Source organism: Lepidochelys olivacea, assembly GCF_965140295.1.
Source record: "Lepidochelys olivacea isolate rLepOli2 genome assembly, chromosome: 7".
In the NCBI taxonomy this organism is placed as follows: domain Eukaryota; kingdom Metazoa; phylum Chordata; order Testudines; family Cheloniidae; genus Lepidochelys; species Lepidochelys olivacea.
The window spans coordinates 35,247,577-35,274,044 of record NC_140417.1 but is presented as its reverse complement, the minus strand read 5'-3'; the positions used below and the strand labels follow the sequence as shown (position 1 = coordinate 35,274,044).

Genomic DNA, 26,468 nt, shown 5'->3' with positions numbered 1-26,468 from the left:
CTGTAGCTGAAGCAGGACACTTGGTCCGGAAGCGGAGAGACGTGAGGCCCGGGCGTGGAAGCGGCCGGGCGCTCCCCGGCGCGGCGGGGGTGCGGGCTGGAGATGGGCAGCGAGCTGCTCACGCTGGACTGCCTCGTCCACGTCTTCTCCTACCTGGAGGCACCGGATCTGCTCCGCGCCGCGCGGGTGAACCAGGTACCCAGCTGGGGCTGGCCGCACCCGCGGCGGGGGGCGCCTCGGCTCTGCTCCAGCGCCCGCAGCCGCGCGTGTAGCGCAGGGAGACGCGGGCTCGTGTCGGTCGCACCCCGTTGGCAGGACACGGGTGGCGTCAGCCCAGCCCTGGGGGCCGCTGCACGGCCCGTGCCCCTGGGGTGGGGGCTTCTCTCTTTCCCCAGACACGCTGCACCAGGCTGGGCGAGCCCTGGCGCTGGAGGAATGAAAGGGCCTTTGCAAGCCCATTTCCTAGAGCTCCCGGGCCCACCAGAGCTGCCTTAGCGCTTCTTCCTACTCCCGGGGATGCCTTTTCCCACCAAAATAACACTGGTTCCTGCTTCAGAGTAGCAGCTGTGTTAGTCTGTATTCGCAAAAAGAACAGGAGGACTTGTGGCACCTTAGAGACTAACCAAATTATATGAGCATAAGCTTTCCTGAGCTACAGCTCACTTCATCGGATGCAGTGGTTCCTGTTCTCTCTCTCTCCTCCCCCCGAGTTCCCTGCCACTGCACCTGAGCACACCCTGCAGAGCAGTAGGGGAGCCTGCTTCACAAATAAAGTACCTGCATGGCCCTGGGGGGGGGGGGGGTGTTTGTTTTGCCCTGACGTTTAGAAACCCCAGCAGAGCAGCCACCCGCACCAGCTGTCTGAGCTGTGAAATTGACACAGGCTGGAGCAGGGGTGCTGTCATTGAACCAAACTGTAAACCCTGTATATAATAAAAGAAGTACTTGTGGCACCCTAGAGACTAACAAATTTATTTGAGCATAACGTTTTCGTGAGCTACAGCTCACTTCATCGGGCATCCGATGAAGTGAGCTGTAGTTCATGAAAGCTTATGCTCAAATAAATTAAAGTCTCTAAGGTGCCACAAGTACTCCTTTTCTTTTTGCAGATACAGGACTAACACGGCTGCTACTCTGAAACCTATATATAATGGAAATCACTTAAAGCCGGGGGGTGCAGCAGCACCCTCCCCTCCCCACCAGTAGTTCCAGCACCTGCGGGCTGGAGGAGCACACACAAGTCTGGAGACAACCATCATCACTGCACATAAGTGTTCCCTTCCCACCCTTCATGACCACTGGCAATGAGCCTCTCCCTTGAGCCAGCCTTTTTTCACCTCCATCATCACCCCCACTCTGATCCATGCTCAGGGCTGCAGCCCCAGCCTCTCTGAGATCACACCCCCATGAGCCTGCAGGTTTTCTCTTCTCTAGTCTCTGTCTGGCTGCCATGGCAGAAGAATTGCATATAGCATGCTATCGCATCCAAACTCTCCATACTCCCTATGCTGCATCCAAGCCATCATGGGGGAAGCAGCTGTCGCCAGAGAGGTGGGAGGGACAGGGCAGAGAATGAGGCAGAGGAGGATAAAAAATGGAGGGCAGCAACAGAAGCTGCTGCAGGATCTCTTAACCTCCCCTAGCAAACACCATCTTGTTTCTGCAATGTGGAGGCACATAGGCTCCTGCCTAGCCCCCATGCCTGCTCCTACTCTGTGGGGATGAGCAGATCTTGAGGAGGAAAATAGGGACTCGTTCATAGTGACACACAATGTCAGGTGCTCCTGCTAGTGAGCACAGCAGGGACCAAGTTTGGGATTGGGTGTACAGCCATTACAGCAGTTGTATGCCAGTTGGGGATCCCCTTTGGATTCTCCAGAATGACTCAAAGCAGCTAGACCAGGTGAGAAAGCTAGTCTGTTTTATTTCACACTTGACGTAAAGCTCTGCCCATCCCATGTGATCTGCAGTAATGGTTTATCAGTGATAACTGTAACCAAAAGACTGATCCTCTCCACTGGAATAGAGAGGATGCAATACCTACCAGGTAAAGGACAGCACTGGGAGCCAAACAATTTGGGCTGTTTGCCTTGCTATGCATAAAACTCCTGTCTAACTTTCAATAAATTGCTTAACTGTGTGCTGAGTTCCCCATTTAATATATGGAACTCAGACTTTACTACCTCACCGGAGAGTAGTGAGGCTAAATTCATTAATAAAAGTAAAGCACTTTATGATCTCTGGCTGGAAGATTCTATAAAATGCAAATTATTAGTAGCATTATTTATTATAATGCAGTGCTTATTTTGCAAACAATTTCTAAAAACTGCTTTTACACAGATGGCAGTTGGTTGGCAAACCACTGAAGCAAAGTTCAGGAGATTATTTTATTTGAGCCAGTTCAGAACAAGCACACTGAGTACAAAGTCTTGAGTAAACCCATCCTAGACGGAACTGGGAGCATGGGGAGAGAACAACAATGAAAAATATCAGCTTGACGTTTCAACTTCTCTGCTGTCAGGAATCCAGCTGCAGTGTGTAGTCCATCCTGCTGTTGGGAAATGCTCTTTCCAAATGAATATTTGTCACTTGCAGTGTGTTCAGAGTGCAGCTGTGCATATGCTTGCTGGTATGAGCAGCCAGGATTGCATTAGACCCATCCTGCATACCTTTTAAACCTGATATATCAAATTGGCACTTTCCTTTATATATTTGAGGCCTCCTGGAGGAACCTGACAGGTACCTATGTTGAGATGTCACTCATCTTTTGAGAATCCAGTTGCCATGTTTTAGGTTGGTAAGAGATCAAGACTTTGCTTTGGTTGGCCCCAGGGTGTGGAATACTCTTTAAACAATATATAAGGGTGGGTGAGTTGGTTTGGTTTTTCCCCAAAGGCATGTGTTTGTTATGGCCACTGTTGGCCCCATATTTATAACCTCTTTTCCTCTATTTTTATCCTTGTCACAGGTCCTCGGTCTGTTCTTTTCATCTGCAGGTGGCAATAACCCATTTTAATGTTACAATATTAACCTGCTTTTCTGTTTTAGATTGCTTTTACTGTGCTACCTTAAATACCTAGATGGTGCAGGATGGCACTCTTTAAATAGTTATATAGCTTTTAGTATGGCGAAGTAAACAGACATACAGATAAAGCATGTGTACACAAACACTGAAGGAAATGTCAACAAAATACAATCTTGAATAGTTATCTAGCACATTTCTGAATCAGTAGTATACTCCATATTACTGTGTTCTGTATGGCTTTAATATCCTACACTAAATGTGCAGTGGGTGGTATAAACTGAACTGTTAACAATCCTTTAAGATCTATACACTATCTATATCTGATCACATACATTCAGCTTATTGGATCTTGTAAAAATGAGTTTTTACTCTCCATTTGATGTTATTTCCGCTAGTAGCAAGTTATTTGGGTGTTTGAAGCTTAGATCTTTATTGATCTTTCACGTCACAATGATTATTTTCAAATTTTGGGATTAAGCCTGAACTACTTAACTAAAAAGCTTGCTAGGCCAGTCCCTATACATATGTCCAAATTTACAAAACTTTGTTCATGATTTTAACTGTATAATTCCTATAAAAATCAATGTAAAACTATAACCAATTAATTGATTTGAAAATTCCCCCTTACTGTGTTGTGCTAAACATTCAAACAAAATGTAAACTTAGAGTGATGATTCAAAGAAATGGGGGTGCACGGCAGACCTAGAAAGATTTCCTGGACCCCTTCCCTCTCCAATGACTGGTGTTATCTTCTCTTTTCTGTCAGTCACAGTAACACTGAAAAGTCTGAAACTCAGCTTCCTTCATTCTAAAATGTCTCGTCTTTCTCCCTTCCCTTTGTAATAGGCATGGAACGAAGCCGCAGGCACAACTTCCCTATGGAGGTGAGTGCCCCTTTTAGTGTTTCAAGGAGTCCAGTCTGGGTATTGTAATAGCTGACAAGCTGCAAGGTGATCTTTTTGGGGTAGCGTGGGCACTGCCTGGGGTTCCCTGCTCAGTGTCCCGCATTGGCATTCTTTTATAGCCACCTGCCCGGTACTTTTGCTTTGCCTTTTTTAGTAGCCTTTGGTTCCCATTTTGGCACCTCCTTTCCTAAGAAGGTGGTCATTTAGTGTTCCTGTGGGTGGGCCCTTTCAGGGGCTTCATAGCTACCAAGTTCAAACAGACCAGTCCCGCAAGGTGCTGAACATCAACTTGGGTGCCCTCACCGACTCTGATGGGGACTGAGAGAACCCAGTCTCTCTTGGGGCATACACAGAATGAGAAACCTGGAAATACTTGTGACCCAAGAATTTAAACTACATAAAGTTGAAGAGCATACAACATGGTGGACAAAAGGCTCCCAGGCTTGATTGTAAGGCATGTATATGTGTGCGCACACTGTTTTTCAACCACCATAGTGTTTGGAATCCATTCCCTTTGGCTGATATGAAACTATAGCCACGTCATACAAATACCACCTTATTTTAATAACTTCGTTACTGCTCTGCAATAAGAGCACCCCTCCAGTGCTTTGGACACCCTGGATAATCTTTTAAAAATACAGTAATGAATAAGGCAGACCCATCTGTTACCCCAGCAGCAACACAGTTAACTTATAACTTAATTGGCATCTGTGTGAGCCTATGGCCTCACTGCTATCTTCTAACTCTTATAGAGATTTTCCTTCTAAGTACATTGACAGGGCAGGGTGGGGAATAGGGTGACCAGATAGCAAGTGTGAAAAATCAAGACAGGGATGGGGGGTAATAGGCACCTATATAAGAAAAAGCCCTGAACATCGGGACTGTCCCCCTATAATATCAAGATATCTGGTCACCCTAGTGGGGAAGCTTCTGCTGCCACCAAGTGGGCTGTATCTATTCAGCAGACAAATACAGGCCTTTGGTCTACAGGCTGGCACCTTTCATTAGCATGTTTTCTTTTAAATTATTTACAAATAAATTAATAAATTCCAGAATTAGGAAAGAACAGATCAGTTCAGGTTCCGGGAGAGTTTACCACTGTTGGCTGGGAGCGTGTTTACTATCACAGGGACATTTTCATTTTAGGTGACCATATTTTGAGCTTACAAACCTTGTTTTTGTACAGTCAGACTCTCCAAAGGTCCGGCACTCCCTTGTAGAGGTTGGGTACATCTTAGAGGAAAAACTGGTTCTCAGTCACATCTTTCCACAAGTGCCTTTATAGGGAGTAGAAATTGTGCATTCTGGGCCTGATCTTTTGCCTAATAAAGTCAGTGGAAAAGCACACAGACTCAAGTGCTGCTGAATCACACCCACTCTGGGGATTGCTGTAAGTCTCTCACTGACTGTCCGTACTTCAGGAAGTTACGCTTTCACTCAAACAGTTCTAGAATGTTTTCTCCAATGCATTATATGCAACCAGGCTTTTTTTAAAAAAAAAACAAAAAAAACCCATTTTCAGCATGTTGCAGTGAGCAAAATAGTGGAGGCAGACAAATCGATGTTTGTACTCTCAATCCATGATGGCATTTCCTTGTTTCCATCTCTTCATATTTCATGATGGTAACTGCAGGGTCTTGTTTTGTGACTGGGGAAGAATTCCCTTTCTCCATTGCCACATCTTAAATTCTCCAAGTAAATAACAAAATCATGCTTTTATCCATGACAAATATTTGCATGTACCTAGCTAGTGACATCCAGCAAATGTGAATCGTTAAGGAAAAGTGTTGCAGAATGACCATCCCCTACTTTTAACTGAATAGTGTCACCTTTATGTTTTATAGAAGGATGTGCCTAGATCGTTGGACCTTTTGCAATATTTCCAACCTGACTCCGGGTATGCAGACATGGAAACAGTACTATCTCCACCGCTCCAAACTTGAGCATGAAATGGCATCAGGCCGGCCATCAGCTGATTATATATGTAGGTCCATGAGGGGGCATAAAGGTATGTGAGAAAACGGTAAAAAGAATGGTTACTTCTGTTGTAAGGTGTTTTGTACAAATGGATCCAACCCCTCATGGGATCTAGGCAGACAAATGCTTTATACATTAGCAATAAAGACTTTAGCAGCCTGAAAAATTGTTGTTCCCAGTTTGAACATGCATTTTTTTACATGCAAATCCCATAAATCCAAAAGCTGGAAAGTTTTACTGGTACAAAACCATGGGGAAAATCTTCAGATTCAGTTGAAGCACCTTGGAAAATTGGCTGTATGGTATGATGGGGTGTGCACATTCTCGGGAGAGCAGAGCCTGAATGTTTTAAAATTACTAGCTTCATCCCATAACATTTTGCAGAAAATGTCATCTTCAAAGACAGTGACATAAAACCAAATAAAAATCTCATCTGTTATTCCATGCTGCTTAAATAAATTCTCTCTTCACTGATAACTATGGCCAGATTTTTAAAGGGAGTTAGGTGCCTATCTTTATCTTTAGACACACACATACCTTTTAAAAATCTGGCCCTATATCCTCTGAGTTGCATGTCACCTTCAGTGAAATCCAAATTAAATAGCACCCACACATAAAAATAAGACTGGACTCTTGATTCCACATACCAATAAAAGTTGAATCTAATTTATTCTATTCCCTTCAGATAGCATGAAATTAAAGGGTAAATTGCACTAACTCAAGCCATGAAGGCATCATATTATAAAACCAACTAGAATGCAAGTCTTGGAATACATCATATTTTCAAACAGTAAGATTGTCAAGCAAAGGGTTAACAGTTTTAACTAAGGCATTTTATTGCTACCCAGGTATTATTCTGAAGAGTTATTTGCTGAAATAAATATTGTTTAATCACCTCGTCAGCATCGGGAATAATTTATGTGATTTATTTTCTCTCCTGCAGACGCTTTTGTTGTTGTTGTTGCATGAAAAGTTTTTTTTATTTTGACTGAACAGGTTTTGGATAACAGCATGGGCTACGCTAATAAGTGAGTCATCACACTCATGAAAAATGGAACACTGTATCTACCGTTCCTCTGAATATTAGGAACAAACTACTAGGCCGTGTTTGAAAGTGCAGAATGATAACGTGCCAGGAAGCAATCCAGACCTCCCCAGATTTGCATCCCCATTCTGCTTAATGCCATTAGTCTCCCATTTAATGCTTTGCTGGATAGGGGCCTTACTGTTCCTGGTGGGCATGAAATTAGTTGACGGTCATACTGATATTTTTGTTGTATTTTATTATTGTAGGTAAAATAGTTGGTCTGGCTTATCTCTCAGACAACGAGCATGTGTTTGGCGCTGGAAAGCTGAGGTCTGTGGTTTGCACTGCATCTACTGATGGCACTATCCGAGCATGGCAGGTCCAAGAGGTGAGATGCACACTCCTTTACAAGTCCAGTGTCACAATCAAGAATAGTGATACCCTCATTTAAAAAACAATTATGTATCCAACTCCTCTTACACAATTTGTTGTTCTAGAATAGCTGTAAATCATCAGAAGGTAATAGTTAAAATACAGGTCAAACATTGCCCATGCTTTTCAATTCAAACTGAGTGAACTATTCCAAAAAAACAGATGCCATAAGATGGCTAATATGTAAATAAGGAAGGGGGACTACAGATAACCCAGTTTTTGTTCCTAGTGTCATCTCTCTAATGTTATGCAGGGGGAAATCGTGGCATTTTTTAATGTTCAGAAGAGAACATCCACTAGTTTTAGTTTTGGGGCCATAACTAGATCTTAAATCTCTTTGCCACTCACACTGCATAGTGGCCCAACCTCATCCTTCCTTTTTATTTACATAAAAAAAAAACCCCTATTATTTAATTTCCTTGGCAAGAGCTAATTCAGCTTGACTTTTAGCAATTCTCACTTTATTCCTACATTTTTCTAACTTTTACAATATAGCTTTGTTTGCTGATAAGCCCCTTTTCCCGTTCCCTATAAGCTCTCTGCTTCCTCCTATGAACCTTTTTTGAGGTGGCTATTCATCTAGGGGGGGTCTGGAACCTTTCCCTACAAGTTTTGCAAAATACAGATTGTTTTTGTATAGTTGATTCGAAGAAATTTCAAGCCTCTTTCGGATTTAAGTCCTTGAGCTCTTCACTCCAACTGACTTAAAGTAATTTCCTTACTTTCCCCAAGTCTGCCCTTTGGAAATAAAAAAACAGAGTTGATGACATGGTTTGGGTTGTCCTTCATTTAATTTAAAGCGAATCAATTTGTGATCACTCAATCCAAGATTATTTCCTATGACCTGCTCTTCTGTGATGTCTCGCTACTTAACAAAATTAAGTCTAAAATTGCATCACCTCTTGTTGGTTCAGTGACTATTTGATGAAGACAACTGTCATCTATCACATCCAGGAATAACTGGGCCTTACAAGTATTATTAGTAGTATTTATTATCAGTAGTATTTGTTCTACAATCTATATCAAGGAAGTTTAAAGTTTCCCATTATGACACAAGTCCGCAAAGTATTTCTCTAATAATACTGAAGTGATTGCTATCCATAACAGAGTCTGACTCTTCGAGTCTATAGCAGACCCCTAATACTATCCCAGGAGAACCTCCTTTTACCAACCCTTTCCCAATGTGATTTTGACCCAAGCAGATTTTGTCTGTACTATCACTTCTTTAAGTTTACAGCTTGGTTGATGTACAATGCTACCCCACCATCTTTACCTTTATTCTTCTCTCTCTTAAACAGTACATAACCTTCAATACCTCTATTCCAGCCATGAGTGCTTTCCCACCACGTTTCTATAATCCCTATTGCTGGTTTAACCTCCTGCACCAGTAGTACCAGTTCCTCCATTCTGTTGCCCAGATTCCTTGCATTTGTGTACAAGCACTTCAGTTGTTTCCCTCAGACCCTGGCTTCAGTACACTGGAGACTTCATGAGCCTCTTGCAACCTCATCTCCTAGTTTAAAGCCCTTTTTAGCAGTAGTGCCAGTCTTGATCACAAAAGATTAACACCCCGGGTACTCATGTGGAGTCCATCAGTTGGAAGCGACAGAGGAGGAGAGGGTCAAGAACAGGATAACTGAGTCATCAATTTAATGTGGCTGTGAAAAAGGCAAATGCAATCCTAGGATGTATTAGGAGAGGCATTTCCAGTAGAGACAGAGAAACAATGATGCCATTGTACAAAGTACTAGTAACACCTCGCTTGGGATACTGGATACAATTGTGGTCACCCACATTCAGGAAATAGGATGACTGGGGAATGGAGGGCGTATTTTATGACAGACTGGAAGAGCTTGGCTTATTTAGGCTAGCAAAAGTCTGAGAAGGGATGATTATCTATAAATATGTTGGGGGAGGAGGGGTAAATACCAGGGAGGCAAAGAGCTATTTAAGATAAAGGACAATGTTGGCACAAAAGCAATTGAATGTAAACTGTCCATGAACAAATTCAGGCTGAAATTTAGAAGGCTTCTAACCATCAGAGGAAAGAGGTTCTCGAACACTCTCCCAATAGGAGTTGTAGGAGCAAACAATTTGTTTTTAGGAGAGTCTGACATTTCCCTGCCATTGTGGGGGCCTCGGGCACTGGTGCAGGTTGGGCGCTCCTATTCTCTGCCTGTGGCACAGAATAGGCTAGTCCTTTAGTCTCATTTTGATTGTGGGGTTTAGCGTGTGGGTGTTGGATGGTTCCTTCCAGCCTTAAATTCTGACTAGAGATGCAGGCTTGTGGTCCATCCATAATGTTCAATATCTAATTCAAATCACAGCACAAAAACCATGGTATATTAATGAGATCAGACTTTTCTTCCCTGACTTCTCTGTCCACATTTGAGAGGAACAAAGAGATCTGGCAGAGTATGCAAGCAATTCATATTTCTAGTATTCTGTCCTATTACTGTGAAGGTCCTTCATGCATCAAAGCTCCATTGGCTTCATTTGAATTAGATCTTAGATCAGCATTTCTAAGAGCAAAAGTATTTGCTGTAGTTGCTTTGTCTGGGAGGGGGGGACAGACTACACAATGTTTAGCCTGACAGTCTTGCCTAAAGGTTCATGTGAAATGTTGCAATAAGATTAAAGTGCCGTATGTGTTGATTTCTTTCTTTTTTTTTTTTTAAGGTAGTCACTGAATAAGCTTTAGGTTGGTGCCCCTGAAAAGAGCTATTGGGGAATATTACTTTTAGAGAAACTAGACTTGTTAAATGCAATCAAAATTTAAAATGGTAATATTAAGGTACTCCAGGACTGCACATTATCATGTACAGTTAGAAAATACAGCTTAAATTGAACCAGTGTCGTTTAACTGGCCAAATGTAAAGCATTCAAGATCAACTATGAGAGACAGACCCTTGTAAACATGGTTGGGGAAATGAGTGCAATAATATGGCAAACTTTTAAGTTAGCTGATGCCAGTATTGGTAGGATTTCCCCCCTACAAACCTTTGGCATGCACTATTACCCACCTACAATTTGCATGCCTATTAAATGGTAAATCGATGGACCGTGACCAATAACATCAATCATCTGACATGCACACCCATTTTCTGACTAATTTATAACACTGTTTGTTACTGTTGAGTTCAGCCCAGGATTTCTGTGTCAGTTACAACAGGATAGAACTTGACCCATGGAAGCAAGCAGGTGCACCTCCGCTTGTATCAGTTGACCTGAACAGAATTATGCCAAAGGTGAACTGGGCCACTAGAATCAATTCTTGCAAAGATGACTTGTGGACGTGTGCTTGGTCTCCATTTAATTCTTGTGATCATTAGACCACTTTAGAAACCACCATCCATTTTGGCAGAGTGAAATGCTATTAGCAGTTCCTGCTCAGGAGAGACCCGGGACTTGAGTACCAAAGGGTCCAAACTGAGATGAATCTGCATAGCAAGGTAGCAAATGTTGCTGTGTAGTCTGCCTGCATGTACATGTGGCTCTAAAATGTGCTTTTAATTCTCAATGCAGATCAGTTTGTGATGGTACCCTAAAGATGGTAGGGACAGTAAAAGAGAAAAGGAGAGAAGGAAGATTTAGGAACTATTGCAGATTCTTGCTATCAAGTGGGGGTGAAGGAGTGGAATTTTCCAGTCCTGTGGTCTGCAGTCATTGGGTGTGGGGAGAACAAGTGAGATTTGTGGTGCAAGGGAAACATCAGGTTATTTAAAATGATGTCATCTTTGGAAACAGCTTCTTGGCTGCAATTTAGGATTTTTGAAATACAATGGAGTAAGCTGAGTCATTAGTAGAATCCAGTGGGGGAAGAGAGTTCCAACAAGGAGAAAATAATGGCTATCATGTTAAAGGAAAACTATTTTAACACACAGACTGGAAAATACCAAGGAAAAGGTTATTGAAATAGGTAATATCTTCAATGGTATATACATATGAAAACAAGCAACTGGGAAAAAGGGGATGCATTACTGATAACAATTTAAATCTATTTAAAATGCCCATAAGCTGGCCTCTAACTGCATATTTTTGTTCAGGGTACACAGATATGGTCAAGTCCCTCCCAGGAAGTGCCATTTGTAAAGGTTATTACTGTCCCACAGTACAAACTAGCAATCAGCACAGACGCCTTTGGAACCATTAAAGTCTGGCATGGAGAAACTGGGGAAGAGCTTGCTGCATTCTCTACATCGTCGTCCTCGTCCAGTCTGGTTACCTACTCAGTGAACAATAAGCCCTTCCTAACTGTAAGTAAACCAAGGTGACTGTAAATTAATGACCACTTATCTAACAAGATCAGCTACACCTAGATATGTGCTCACTTAAAATAATGAGGAATACACTTCTGATATGGTGCATTTTAAGCACTGGGAGATAGGAATTAAAGGTGCATAGAATTTATTGAAAGAGACTTCAGGTAAAATCTCAGCCCTATTGGAATCAATGGCAAAACTTCAATTAACTTCACTGAGGCCAGGATTTCATCCTAGGACAGTCTGTAAAGAATTAATTATTCTGCACTGGATGATCTATGATCTAGTGCTTCATCCAGTCTCATTTCAAAAGTCTTCAGGGATGGAACTTTAACCACTAGACTGTGTAGATGTCTCTCTTCCAAGGGCTTTAGTTCTCACAGCCTGGAGTTCTGATATTTAGCTTCAAATTTATTATTTTACTAACTTCATTCTTTTTCTGTTGATTATAGCACAGTCATGCTCCCTTGTGTTTATACACTTTGGAGACCATCATATCCCCTTCGAGTTGCTCCTTATCCACATTATATTTAGTTCTTCTAATCTTTCCTCCAAGCCCTCTTCCTTGGACTCCCCTGAGTTTGTCTACATCTTTTTGGAACAAAGTATCTAGAACACAGGAAAATGCCACATACTAAGTGCTTACACAAATGGTTGTAATGTACATTTTCTGCCTTGCTATTACAATGGAACAAGTACAGGCATGTGTGGTGTGGAAGTATGCCAGAGCAGGACAATAGAATTTGAGCTTATTTTGGATAGGAATAGAAAAAGGCTTTATTTATAGTTGTGTCTGTGGGGTTTATTTGGGAAGTGACTGTTTCAACCCTCTGTGGAGTTAGTGCTGCTAGCGAGGGGATGAGTACTACACATTCCTGTATTTCTCATAACTGCTGGGAACAGGGTTAAGAGGACTGAATGTATATTATAGCAGTTCAAAATTACAGCATAGTGGCATTGTGCTACTGCAGTAGCACTTGATGGACTGGCGGAGAATTGAATTCCCACTTCAGAGACTGGAATCAAAGACATTGAATCATTAGGAAATCTCTCTCCACTGCCTTTTGTTTCTGCTGCTCCTGATATACAATACATAGAAGGTGTCTGATTCACCACATATAAGGAGGTGGTTCATTCTGTATGCCAACTGCTGTAAGAGCATCGGGAAACCATCTGTGATGACCCCTAAAAATGGACTCTGCTTTTTCTTTTTAAAAGCCTCAGTAGGAAGTTTCCTTTTCTTTTGAATTGACTATGTGGGGGATTTTGTGCTATGCACATCTTGATGTAAGATACACTTTAGTCTTCAAGCCTGGTGCCGATAGTACCACTCGAAGTTTAAATTCAAATGAGACAAAAATGCTTGATGTCATGAGCACGAAACCTTTGGATTCATATAAATTCTTTTTTTACAGAAGCTGGGATGTAACCATGTTTCTTACTCATCTTTTCTTTATTGTAGGTGGCTACTGCAGGAGGTGCTATCTATACGTTAGAAGTTCCTAATCTAAATCAGGTTTCATGTATTGCAGCATTTCAAAACTCTAGCATTGATTTATTACTTTGTTCACCGGACAAGCAATGGCTAGTTGCTGGATCTACTGAGAATGCAAATACATTTCCAAAGGTACAGTATGCTTCACATAAAATTGGAAACTGCATTTAAATATAGGGTCTCTACAACGTTTTAATATAGTGTCTTGCCTTCCTCTTGGATCTATTGGCATATCTTACTGACTAATGGACTCAGCAGCATTTATATACACTAGAACAATCTCTATCTCAAAGTAGGAAAATATTTATTCTTCCTTTGTTAGAATATTTTCCTAATTCACATAAAGAATTTGCCCTTCCTGAACGAAGTGCTCAATGTATTTTATCCCATAAATGTTAATGGCATTACACATAATTTATAATGCACCTTTCTCTGTTACAAAACACTCTGCTTGTAATGCAACAGGCTGAATTTGAATATCTAAAATGTTGCATTATATTTTTTGTGGTGCAAGTAGAGCCTATGTAGCAATTTTCCATATCTGCTAATAACTAATGTGAAAATTAGAAAAATAAAAATACCGTGGAACCTTTGCTGGAAGAGTAAACAAATAACTTGTTCTCAGTATTGGGCATCTGACGCACCTAGTGGGGTTACTGTCAAGCTCTTGATCTTTACAGAATGAGAAATCTTACAACTGAATTTCCTTGCTAACAGCTAGGTTCAGCTAAATTCCAACAAGACACTTTTTTCATCGGAATTTGTTGATTTGTCAAAACCTAAATGGTGTTTTTGGAGAGGGGTAGATTTTGACAAATTTATATTGGACTCCTGCCTGGTTTTCTGCCAGATTGCCTACGCGGACTTCCCTGGATTCAGGACCCTATATCTTCCAGGCCAGTTACTTCCCTCTATTGCCCAGCTTCTGAGAGCCCTGGCTGTAACAGGAGCTTGTGAATCAACACTCCCAGTCAGTTCACCAGGTAGGCTATAGAGGACCCAAGAACTCTGGCAGACGCAGACAAACTGACCATTATTTTCAGTTTCACTGCTGCCCACCACTAAATAGCAGCAGTGAAACTGACAAGATGAGTAACTTGACCAGAATCTGGTCAATTTCACAACTGTTATTCAGTGATGGGCAGCAGTGAGACAATCATTACTTTCCTTAGCAGCTGTCAGGGTTTCTGGGGTCCCCATCTCCACTGCAGCCTACTAGATGGGCAGCCAGGGATCCTAGGGAGCACATTTCATTTTGGAAACACCATGTTTCAGTGTTTCTGAAACAAAATAATGTGGGATTTCAGTTCTGTGAAAATTTGAGGTTTTGGCATTTTTGTCCCAATTCCGGATACATTTTTGCAGAAAATGTTTCCCAACCAGCTTTGAATTCACCCTAGACTCGTATTTGTATAAGAGATATTCTACCATAAATTAGATAACTTGAGCAACAACAAAGTTTCAACCGCCCTTGACAGATCAGATTATGTTTCAGAATGGACACTGAAAAGTTTACTAGAAACACCTCACAAAATAATAAACCAAGCCACAAGTCATTTGTGATCCTTCTTCGTGCAGAAAGTTCCACTTTCGGCAGTACTCTGCTAGCATCCAACACCCCCTACACCCTTTCCACATGCACATTTTAGCACAACTGCCTCTTGGACAAAAGGAAAGTGGAGTGGAATAGCAGAGAATGCTGTCATTAAACATTCAGATACACTGGCAGAGCTGTGTAAGGAATCCAGCTCAGTCTATGGGCAGCTCTACGGTACTGGGCTAAATGGACCTAAGTTACGCAACTCCAGCTATGTGAATAATGTAGCTGGAGTCGACGTACCTTAGGTTGACTTATTGCGGTGTCTACACTGCACTTGGTCGACGGGAGAAACTCTCTCATCGACTTACCTTACGCTTCTGGTTCCAGTGGAGTCTACGGGAGAGTGATCAGTGGTTGATTTAGCGGGTTTTCACTAGTCCCGCTAAATTGACCCTTGGTGGATCGATCACTGGCTGTCAATCCCCTGCTAAATGGAGGCAAGCTCTAAGGCTCAGCTATGCCAGGTCCTATCCCATACTTTCACAAGCATCAAACTCACATTTTTCATTAAGACTGTGATGACTTTTAATAAACCATCGAAAGATAAACTTCAATAAATCTGATTTAGCAAAAAGCTTTTCTTTATGGAAAAAATCCTTAGCAAAAATTATGAAGTCTTTAAGTTTTTTTCATAGATGGCACTGCAGACTGAATAGTATATTTGTCTTCGTTTTTCCCTACACCAGATGTTTTATACAGATTGCTTGATTAACCCAGTGGATGAACCACCCGTATCTAGTTCTATGCCTGTCAACAATTGTGCTGTTGTCTGCTGGTTACCAAAAGCACCAGCAAGAATAGCAGTAATGCACCAAGATCGCATGGCTGTTCAAAGGAACATCACCGTGTTTGATCTAGCTGTCAAAAAGTCTAAATATAAAACGGAAGTTCTAGGTATGTTTTGATAACTATTGCCTATAAACACTTCATAGCAGAGAAATAATTTTATTCCATTTGTGGTTTTGTTTTTTTCAGTAGTAATCACAAATGTCTACTATTATAGTTCAGGATACAAAACTCTTTCCAAAACATTTTATTTTGGGGATGGAATTTTCTATACTTGGTGTCTCAAGATTTTTTTTAAATGTGGGTAAAATCCATTGTTACTTGTTATAGGAGACTGGAAAAAATAAGTTGCATTTGTTGCAGCTGTTCTTCAGAAACTATGCTAATTGGCTTCTGGTTGCAGTTTGAGGTGTTTGAAATTGATCTGTAAAGCTGTGCATAGCTTGTGTCCTTACTGAAGCCAACAATTTCCCTATGTACTGTCCCAGCAGTCAAGCTCAGCTAGGGCACACCGACACACATATCTAGGACTACTCAACTCTGGAAACAATCACTAGCACTGCTCCAACAGAGCCAGCTGACCATTGGGGTATAGTGGCAGGCCCCCCTTTGTTCTCAAGAAGTTACTTAAGGAGTAGAGAGAGGTTTTTTTTCCCCCCCTGTATCCCTTGCAGAATGCAAAAGGATAAGAGGCTAAATTAAAATATACACACACAGTCCCTAGTGGTTAGAAAGTGATTTCCAAAGTCAAGGGACCCTCATCGAGAACACAAAGCCTGCAGCCCCTTATGTAAAAATAGGGCTCCTGTTCAACTGCTTCTCCTGACTATGTAGCTCTATCACAAAGAGAGGGAGACCTATCATGGGATGGTAGAGGTAGATCATGGAAAAGAACATTGATATCATGCTCATAATAAGGAGGCCCAAGCTGTCTGGGCACCAGAGAAGGGGTTTCTTTTTAAAAATAGATATATCGCTATAGATATATATATCTAAACTCTTTATACTGCAGATTGTAATAGAAGTGATTTTAGAGTTGAAATGTAATCTTTGAAGTATGTGTGTTTACAAGTACTGTATTTTATTTATAAAAGCTCAACAGATTGCAAGTTTCACACTGCCACAAAGCACTTGGCCTACAACAATTCTCATGGAAGGGCACGGAACAGAAACAATTCTTCTAGGATGTGGATCAAACTTGAAACTATATTCAATTTTTGGGACTCAATTAGAAGCTTTCCAGCATCACAACAATACAATCACTTCAATATGGGTGGTATGTGCCTCAACTGTTTAGTACTAATTTTTTTTGCATTGTTTACTGTACTTTAACTACAGTATTTTATTTTAAATTGGAAGGATTCTTTTCATGTTGTCACATCATCTTTGGATCTCTCACTCCGTGTTTACACATGGAAAAAAGTAAACAAAATCTCTTCACTGATAAGTCGCTATTACTTACTAGGGGGAACCCACAGATGGTCAAGGTAAGAAAGCTCAATTGGTAACTAGATAAACCTAGCAAGTTGTGATATAAATCAAGCCTTTGTTTATTATATGATTAATTTTCTTCCACTTACAAAAACATGTGAATAACTCAATACATTGAAAGCTGAACTGACATTGGCAATCGACATGAGGCAGATTTTCTTTGAAGACAGCAGCAGTGACACATCCCCCCCCCCCCAATATCAAACTAAAATGACCTTTTTAGGAATAAATTACCCTGCTGTTCAAACAGCTGTGGAAGATACATCACCTTCAGTCATTCAAGCCTTTTTATATGTAAAAAAATTTCTAGTGAACTGAGCATGTGGTTCTTGTATTTTGCATAGTATTCTTTTGTAAAGTCTATTTCTGCTGTAAATCATCTGTCAAAGTCACACCTTTATTTTTCAGTAAGTTGTATCTATGTTTTGAGAAGCTGCAGTGTAATGGAGTTTAAACTCCAGGCAGAGCTTATGCAACATACTGCCAAGGCAATATTCAGGCTCTCCTCCTGCCACACTCTGAAAGTTTAGGGTACCTAAGTGCTTTGGGCTGCTAGATTAAAATAATATTGTTTTTAAAGTTTTTAAACACATTAATTGTAAAACTAGCTCCCTGTTAAAAGGTTTTCAATTTAACTTGTTCTGTTCACAATTTTTCCCGCAACAGGGGCTTTACAGATGTGGCCTGTGACAACATCAGCATCGTAGGTGTGGTAGCTGAAAGTGACGAAACAAGTATTTTAAGAGCATATTCCTTTAACCTGTAAATGGAGAAACATTTAATAATCCTTCATTTTAGCTGCAGTTGTGGGTGTTTCTTAGCTAGAGGAGTTCCCTTTGAGCAATATACTGTGATAAGCTTTGTGAACACCCCCCTTTGAATAGAAGAGATGCTGATGAGCACCATGAAGCTAGGTCCCCTCACTCAGAAACCATCAGCTGTGGGGTTAAGTAAAAGCCTGTGTGGTAGCCATAAAAATAATGCTACCACCACGTAGCATATATACTGAAGTTTAACCACAACGGCTAGAGATCATACCTAAGCTGTACTTCATCTAGTACAATTGTGGAATAAAAATAGTCCTTTAAAATACACTCATTTCAGTGATGCCACGGCTATTTATATTATAGCCTTTAGAATGCAGTATCTCAATAAGTAAACTTCACTTTCCATTATGAAAATTTAGGTACGCTTACCCTAAATAAAGAGTCATACAACAGTTTGAAATTTATTGGCTCTGCAACGAAGTACAATTAGGCTCATGGGAAATACTCAATACATGCTTTAATGCAAAAAAAATAGAGGAAGGAAACAATTCTTGAACCTGGTTCTGTCAATATAATGTGGGTCAGTGCAACATCTCCTGGCATGGTGTTTTATCCAGAAGATGTATGATACTGTGAAGTACATACTAATTACCCCTTAGTAACATAGCAGGAGACATCTTTTCCACACCTGCAAGATTTAGACCAACATGAAGTCTTGAAAAAAGTACATAACTCTGCTATACATTTATAGTGCAATGGTATAGTCACAGAACAGTTTGTTCTCTCACACATCTACAGGAAAGGACCCCTATACTTCCATTGCTTGTGATTCATTCAACATTATTTGTTTTTAAGCTGGCTGCAAGTCTTCCCTTAAGAAAACCATTTTAGATGTTTAATCATGGATAAAGAGTTTTAAAGCTTGATTTTATTCATCTTATAGAAAATTTGAATTGTCATTAAGAACCTGAGACTTTCATAAGCATTGAGTACTTTAAGAGGTACATCCCTCACTTCTAATATCATTAAAAGTCACCTGAAATAATATACCTTAACTCTCTCATTCAGTGCTGGAAAATCTTAGCTAATCTTGAAAGGCAGGAGAGAGAGACTCTTACCATATTACATCACTCACTTTTACTAAAAGAGCAAATAGTGTGTTCTGTTTGTCCTCAAAAGCAACACTATACATGGGTTGTCAGAATGAGTCTGTTGCTGCCACACTTACTTTCATTAAAACTTATGATCAAATATGTTTGGCTTACACCAGTTTTTTCTTCACATATCAAAGCTGCAGAAGTTTAGACTGAGCCAAAATGGTCCTGTTGTAATAATAAAGCCCTAAGAAAGGCAGCAGGTTGTATAGTTAACTCCTTGTGAGCAAAATCCCTGCCCTAAAACTATGCAACCTACTACCTCTTCCTAGGAGCCCACTGTTTCTTCTGCAGTTCTTCTATTTAGCAGCTGCACTGTGAAATCAGCTGTTAACTTTTATTGCAGTTTCTTTTGACTTTGTTTTCAGACATACATATACTGTGACATTTTACATTCATTTATATTTCCAGATAACCTCAGCTTTATTTCACTATATTTGGTAATAAGTCAGGAATGGTGGATCAGTTACAGAAGTTGTCTCTAGACTAAAAACCTTGATGACTGATATACTGCTTCAGATTCACCTTAATTAAGTCCACTACCACTTGTTCAGTCAGAACAGCCCCTAAAATTAATCACTTATCAGGTAGCTCCTTCTCCCACACAATAAACGAGTCAGGGTTTAACCATTTTAGGCAGTGAAAGAACAAGTTTGAGCCTATGCCATTTAAAAAATAAAATGTAACCAGCTCAGATTTATTGGGTAAAGAAAACCTTCTGGGGCTCATAACCCACCAGGATGGTTAAAATAGGCATCAGGGGATCATAGCCATCCTACACTCTGATGGGGATTACCCTCCCATTTAGTAAGATGCAAAGAAAAAGTGGAGAACCACTAACTGAATCTCACTCCCTAGCCTTGGGGTGGGGGAGAAGAAGTGGAGAGAGACAGTGAAATGTTTATACAAGATAGTACTGCTGAAGTCATTTTCTCACAAATCAATTTACGGGCTACATGCTATCAGGGCACCCATGAATTTTGAAACTTGTGTGTGACTGTCTGACCACTTTAAGTCAAGATTAGTAATGTAACAGAACACATTTGAAAGACCATTTGTATATGAACACATCACTCACCTTTGAAAAAAAAATTCAGCACAGTAGCCAAATCCAATGTTAGGGTGTGCCACATTAGCATTTAGTGCTATAAATCCAGCCACTCAAATCACCTGAAAGTCCACTCACCAACTGTAAACTCAGGATGCTCAACTAGCATGCAAAGGAACTGCAGATTTTTTTTTACTCCTCGGGGAAGGCAATAGATTGTATAGTTATCTCCTGAACAGGGTAAAATAACTACCCTACAACTATACAATCTACTACCTCACTCCAATAGAGAAAATTGTACTTAACAGTCCTAGTTTCAGGAAATATAGCTTAGCTACACAGCTATTCAGCTTTGAACAAGTTGTATCTTATGGCACCAATTACCACTACTAGTATTTTGCTTAATTAGAAATGCAACAGTTTTAGTTTTTAAATTACCCCATGCAATATACAGTTAAGATGAAATCTATTCTTCCATACCTGTGTTTCTCCCCTAAAGAGAATTAAAAAAAAAAATCTAACTTGAAAATCAGAATGGTAAAGAAACTGACTTTCCTGGGATAAACAAATCCAGACATACATATCAACTCTGCTATTCTACAGAAATGTATTTCCTCTGCCCACAAGCCCTTTGACCTAGAGAAGGTCTGAAGAACTGGACAATAAACTTTAAAGCGAAAGATCTGACATTGCTGATTTTCTGCTGCTTTAGGAAAGACAGTAGATTGTATAGTTATCTCCCAGTTGTGGGTATGACCCTAAAACTATACAACCTACTACCTCATCCCACAGTGCAGGCATCTTCTTAGTTCAGATGTAGAGGGAATGTTGTTTTACTAAAGACAAGTTAGCTACAAGACAGCATCTATATTATACATAACAGTTTACCAGAGAGAAAGCTTCCCCATGCAACAAGTTACTTAGAAAGATTTTGATCTCAGACTTTTTTAAAAATTATACCAACCATTGGGGCTCTCAAGACTTCACCACTGGATAGACAGCAAGATGCAGAGCAAGAAAGGAATCTAAAAATCAATTTTCTTTTAAAAATGGGTTAAATTACAATCTTCTTCCATAGATGTAATCTCAAATCTGAAAGTAGAACAAAGACAGTATCAGAAATCTTACATACAGACCTACATCACTTATTCCTTTTGTGAATTAATAGCAACAGTGAAACCTAAATACCATGGCTTTCTTCAGCCAATGTTTCTAGTTGTACCAGTGTAAGGGCTTAATGCCTATAAACTAGACCAAATACAAAATGTAATACCATGAACTACCAGTGTTTTAAACTGATTTAGCGTATGGCAGTTATATGCTAACTTTAAATCTAACAGTACAAAAGTGCTACTTTGCAGTATATCAGTCAGCAAATTGTTACCGCAGATCTTAGATTAACTTCTTGGGGGCAGAGACTACCTTGATGTACATACAGCACAATACTGCTTTGATCCTGATTGGGCCCCTCTAGGCTCTACAATATGAATTCAACTTGTTTCTCCAAAAGCAACTTAAAATGTACTTAACTTTTAAAAAAGTTAAGATGTACTAATTCAGTCGGATGTAAATTTAAAGGCAGTTTCCACACTAGCATCCGATGAAGTGAGCTGTAGCTCACGAAAGCTTATGCTCAAATAAATTTGTTAGTCTCTAAAGTGCCACAAGTACTCCTTTTCTTTTTACTAGCACTTCAGTTGACTATGATCCTGAACAGGGCGGGGTGGGGACGGGACCTAAATCTAAGTGTGGGCCAGGCAGATACGTATGATTTAGAATCCACTCCTTGGCAAAAGTAGCTTGAAAACAGGGAATGGGGGAGGAAAGCTGATTTATACTTGGAAAAATAATTAACAGCCTGAAATAAGTATTTAGCAGTGAAGCTTTCTAAACAGTTCAAATACTATGCATGTACTAGATTTTCTTCACAATTCTACTTTAAGATTCTCAGACAAGTCTTCCAACAAAGCCTTAATACAACCAGTGATCCAGTGCATTTACACACAAACGGATGACATTATTCCTCCATGAACAGCAAACAAAAGCAAAAAAATGTTTCCAAAATTCTTCAATTCTGTACCTTCATTTGTACAAAATACTGACAATGAATTTTAGTGGATTGCTTTTAAGATTCTGCCATGGATTAGCATAAACCCCAGACCTGCTTTCATGAACCTTATGCCTATCATAATTTAATTTTTTTAAGTATTTCATTGCACAGATGGGCATAAGCTGTTGGTCCTAATTCCCAAAACAGAAATAAATTTGAACAGTAGCATTGGAACAAGATCAGAAGCTATTATACAGATTCGGCACAACCTTATTTAGATTAGCTCAGGGTAGGCAAAGATCCTGGAATCAGATGTGAAATAAAAAAAATACGTGCAGAAAGACTAAAAATCTTTTCATGAGATTCTTTGCTTTTCCATATGAGTTTTCACTAGCAAAGCAGAGAGCTGTGCAAAGGTAACTCATATCCAAGACACAGAGTCTGCTGATGCCTTCTCTGTGCAGTGCGGTGAATTGTGTCAGATTAAGCCAAACAGGTGTAACCCAAAGCTGTTCCTCTATCACTCACTGAGACAGTGAATCCAGTGGGTTTAATGAAATCCAAGATGCATAACAAATCTGCAAAAGCACAGGTCTAAATTTCTACACTACACCCTTAAAATCCAAAGTTATTTATAGTTTTAAATGTGTCTAAAATTGTCTGTAACAAGGGTTTACATGGCAGCAACATAGCATACCAAAACCACAAAGTATAAAGACAGTAAAACTGCATTACTAGAAGCCCATTGCTCTAACTCTCATACATAAAGTAGACTGTTTTTGGAAGTTTATATTGTAAATGTTGTTGAAACCAGTGTGGCTTTTTCATAATTTTGAATTACAGAGGTTAAGACAACATATTGGAAACCATAAAAAGCATGCAAGGCTCTGCCTTAGTTTTACTTCTGAAGCTACAAAATTCCCATATTAACTTGTTACAAGAAATTGGCAGGCTGCAAATCATTTCCCCTCTCCATCACCTTTTCCATCACTAGACTAGCTTGCTGTTCCTCAATATACAAGTGCCTGTAGTTGCTTTCAACTCAATGTAAGAAAACACATTTCCCCCATACAGGCACTTTTTGGTATTAAGTTTAAGAGCAGACAAACCATACCTGAACAAGGATGTAATGAAATTAAACTCTACTAACCCTGTTTTATCTTTCTAATATAGTACTTTTATAGTGCAGTCTGTCATAGGGTCTTAAAACATTTTAATGAAATCTCAAATACCAGTTTGAGTACGTTCAGTCCTCATTTTACCAATGAGGAAGATGTCACTGGTCATCATACAGCACGCCAGAGTGGGAAGCAGACTCAGTGTGACTCCAGGTCTTATAGTCTGTCCATCAGATTATGCTTAAAGATAATGGCTGTTGATTACATGCTGCAATAACTAGATGGTCAGGCTACCATCACTCATTTTCTTCACTGTTTTGAGCTATAAATTTAATCCAACATATCTCAGCGCTCACTTCCATCCGAACGGAAAAAGCATCCTATGTTTCTTACATTATCCAGTTGTGAAAATAAATATGCATCACTCAAGATATTGAAGTCCATTTTTTCAAAATGATTGAAAATGGGTTTCTGCGGCCTTTAAATCTTAATAAAGTTTATTCTTAATGAAAAAAACCTGTCTTTTGGACTATAATTTATAAACAGGTATCTGAAGTTATTTAAAGGTTTTCTCTGCTTTCTAGAAGCCCAGCACCTTTTAATCCTCTGATGGGTGAAGTTGTGGATTAATTCTCAGTTTTTATTCCAAAAAAGTTTCTATAAATTCCAATTTCTTTTTTCTAGGGAGAAACTTAGAATTTACTAGTCCTGACTGGAACTACTGTGGTATTTTTATAGAGCACTGCAATACAGAATTGATGACTTCCTCTTCCCCAAACTAGATGAAAGAATTAAATAGAGAATTTTTGTATTTTGGAAGTTTAGCAAACATAACTTCCAGAAAATGACCACATTTTAAAATATCTCAAGAAGTTTTATAGCAGATGTCTTTATGTATGTTTATAAAATGCAGGCAGACTAAGAACCCACTGGAACAAAATTAAAGTTCTAAAAAAAGAATAATCAGGTGTTTGGAATTTCAATTTGTATTTTTACAGTTAGTGGTTACCTCAGCTTGAGATACACAAGTAGTAAATACCTACAGTACAAGCAGTCACACCTGTAAGTTTTGCATTCTACAGTCAACTAGTGATTGTCACATTTAGTTATAGTATATCTTAAATTCACTGAAATAAGTGAAATGCAAGTTCCACATGTCTTAATCTTCAACTACAGAAGTGAAGAAGTATGGTACTGTACTGAATAAGCAAGATAAAATTGATTCATTTATATTTTCATATAGGACCAACAGGGTGCAAAGGGCAAGTTTACTGCTCATTACTCTGCTCCAATGGGAGTTGTCTGTGGTCACCAGGTGCTGCTTCTCCCCTGCATACAACTTCACCAGGTGGTGATCCAGGACCATCTACCAAAGTACCAGACCTCCCCATTCCAGCTGCAGTAGTCGGCAGAAATGAATTCAGGGCATCCTAGTCTCCAACCAGACTAGCAGGATTCCCTATAGAGGACAGAGGTCTAAGCTTCCAATCTGGGCTTTAATTTCAGTCCCAAATCTCCTGTAGAGAAGTAGCAGCTCTACAGTACATTAAAACCTCAGAATTAAACACCAGAGTTATGAACTGACCAGTCACCCACACTCCTCATTTGCACACTTCTGGTTCCAATCAGGCAGAAGCAGAGGGAGGGAAAAGCAAATACAATGCAGTACACTGTGTTAAATGTAAACAACTAAAAAATAAAGGGAAAACTGCATTTTTCTTCTGCATAGTACAGTTTCAAAGCAGTATTAAGTCAATGTTCAGTTGTAAGCTTGAAAGAACCCTAACGTTTTGTTCCTTTACTAACATTTCAGAGTAATGAACAGCCTCCATTCCCAAGGTGTTCATAGCTACAGTAGAACCCGAGTTGGGCTACCTACAAATCCAGCCACTCTTCCCAATGCTGCTGGGACTCATTTGTACACCAGGTCCCACCTGACTACCTTCAGATTGCTTCTGTTATTATTGGGTCTTTTTCTTTTTTTTTTTTTTAAAAACATGTGATCATCATTCTGCAACTATTTTTCACTGAGCTTTCAGAATGCATTTAAAATTCTAATACACTACAATATACTGACTAACCTGTGTGGGGAATTGTTCATGACCATTATGAGACTTGCTAAAATGTGTAGGCTTAAGTTTAAAAAAAATGAATTATTTGCTTATATGTTATTTCTCTTTTGTTTGATCTGTGTCTTACTACATTACAACATAAGACACAAATAGCTCATGCCCACTAACACATTCTCCAACTGTGAAAGAAGGGAAACTGGCCCCAGGAAATGGTTGCTAGTGGATTTTCGTCTATTACAATTCTGGAGATGACAAGGTATACAAATTTGCAAGAAAAAATTCTAGTGAAGTTCCATTTCATCTTATCTAGGTCCTTGGAATGGTGACACTGCTCTGTTTCCATATTCAATTTTCAACTCAGGAGTAGCAGTTACTAAAGATGACTGAGCAGTCCTTGTAGAAGCTTACCAGCAAACTATAAAAACCCGTTAGCTGTGAGACGGATACAGCTTTAATACACTACAAAATGACAGACTATTCTGATCCAAATTTTCTCTAAAGGCAAAGGAATAAAAATTTTAACTCTGCAAGACAGCACACAACCATAGTTGTAGGCAACCTGTTAAAGTACAAGTTTCTCAATTTAAATCAAAGCTCCAATACTTTTTTTTTTTTTTTTTTTTTTTTGGAAAATACAAAGGAGAAAACTGAAGATTCTAAGCATGGTGGGAAAATTTTCAATAACTTTTTAAAATTTAAATTTTTATTTGCAGGGTGCTAGTTCTTTACTTTCATCCCATTTTATAGTCAAACTACTGAAGTAGAGGGTTTTTTTACTTGTTTAATGATTTTTCTTCTTATAAATTTTAAACTTAAAATGGTCATCTATACTAAACACATGTCCAGGGTCACTAATATCCTCACTGTAAAAGCATCAGAAACAAACAAAATCAGCAAGTAGCCCCAGCTAAATTTGCAGCTACTCCACCTTCTGATACAGTATATTGAACTTCCACAAATCAAGAAAGCTAAAATGCCCTGACAAGGATATACTTTATAAGAGTTTGCAATTTGAAATTAAGGGGACTTAGGCAATGAAGGGTGCAATTTTCAGAGCACAACTATGGGCTTTCGTGCCTAAACTTAGGCTTGCTTTTTTTTTTTTTTTTTTTTTTAAATGTACTGAAAGTCTAAACTTTGTTAACACAGACCATTTTGCTTTGTAGGAACAGAGTTTACGCCATTAGGAGAAGAACTGAATAAAAATAGTTTTAGCCCTCAATAATCCAAACATACTTAACTTTAAGCCTGAATAGTCC

The 26,468-nt window shown here is 39.6% G+C and overlaps 1 protein-coding gene across 2 annotated transcripts; it reads left to right on the top strand.

Moving 5' to 3' along the window:
* FBXW12 (F-box and WD repeat domain containing 12) lies at positions 1-25,095 on the top strand. Of its 2 annotated transcripts, XM_084634051.1 has the most exons (10): positions 1-195; positions 3,872-3,909; positions 5,775-5,938; positions 7,201-7,322; positions 11,413-11,622; positions 13,091-13,255; positions 15,410-15,617; positions 16,604-16,785; positions 16,869-16,996; positions 17,667-19,018. In XM_084634051.1, the coding sequence occupies exons 1-10, from the start codon at positions 103-105 to the stop codon at positions 17,764-17,766; spliced, it is 1,410 nt and encodes a 469-aa protein (XP_084490177.1). In that variant the 5' UTR covers positions 1-102; the 3' UTR covers positions 17,767-19,018. The 2 variants fall into 2 exon arrangements, with proteins under 2 accessions (XP_084490177.1, XP_084490178.1); XM_084634052.1 differs by lacking the exons at positions 16,869-16,996; positions 17,667-19,018 and adding an exon at positions 24,951-25,095.
* The last annotated feature ends 1,373 nt before the right edge of the window (positions 25,096-26,468 follow it).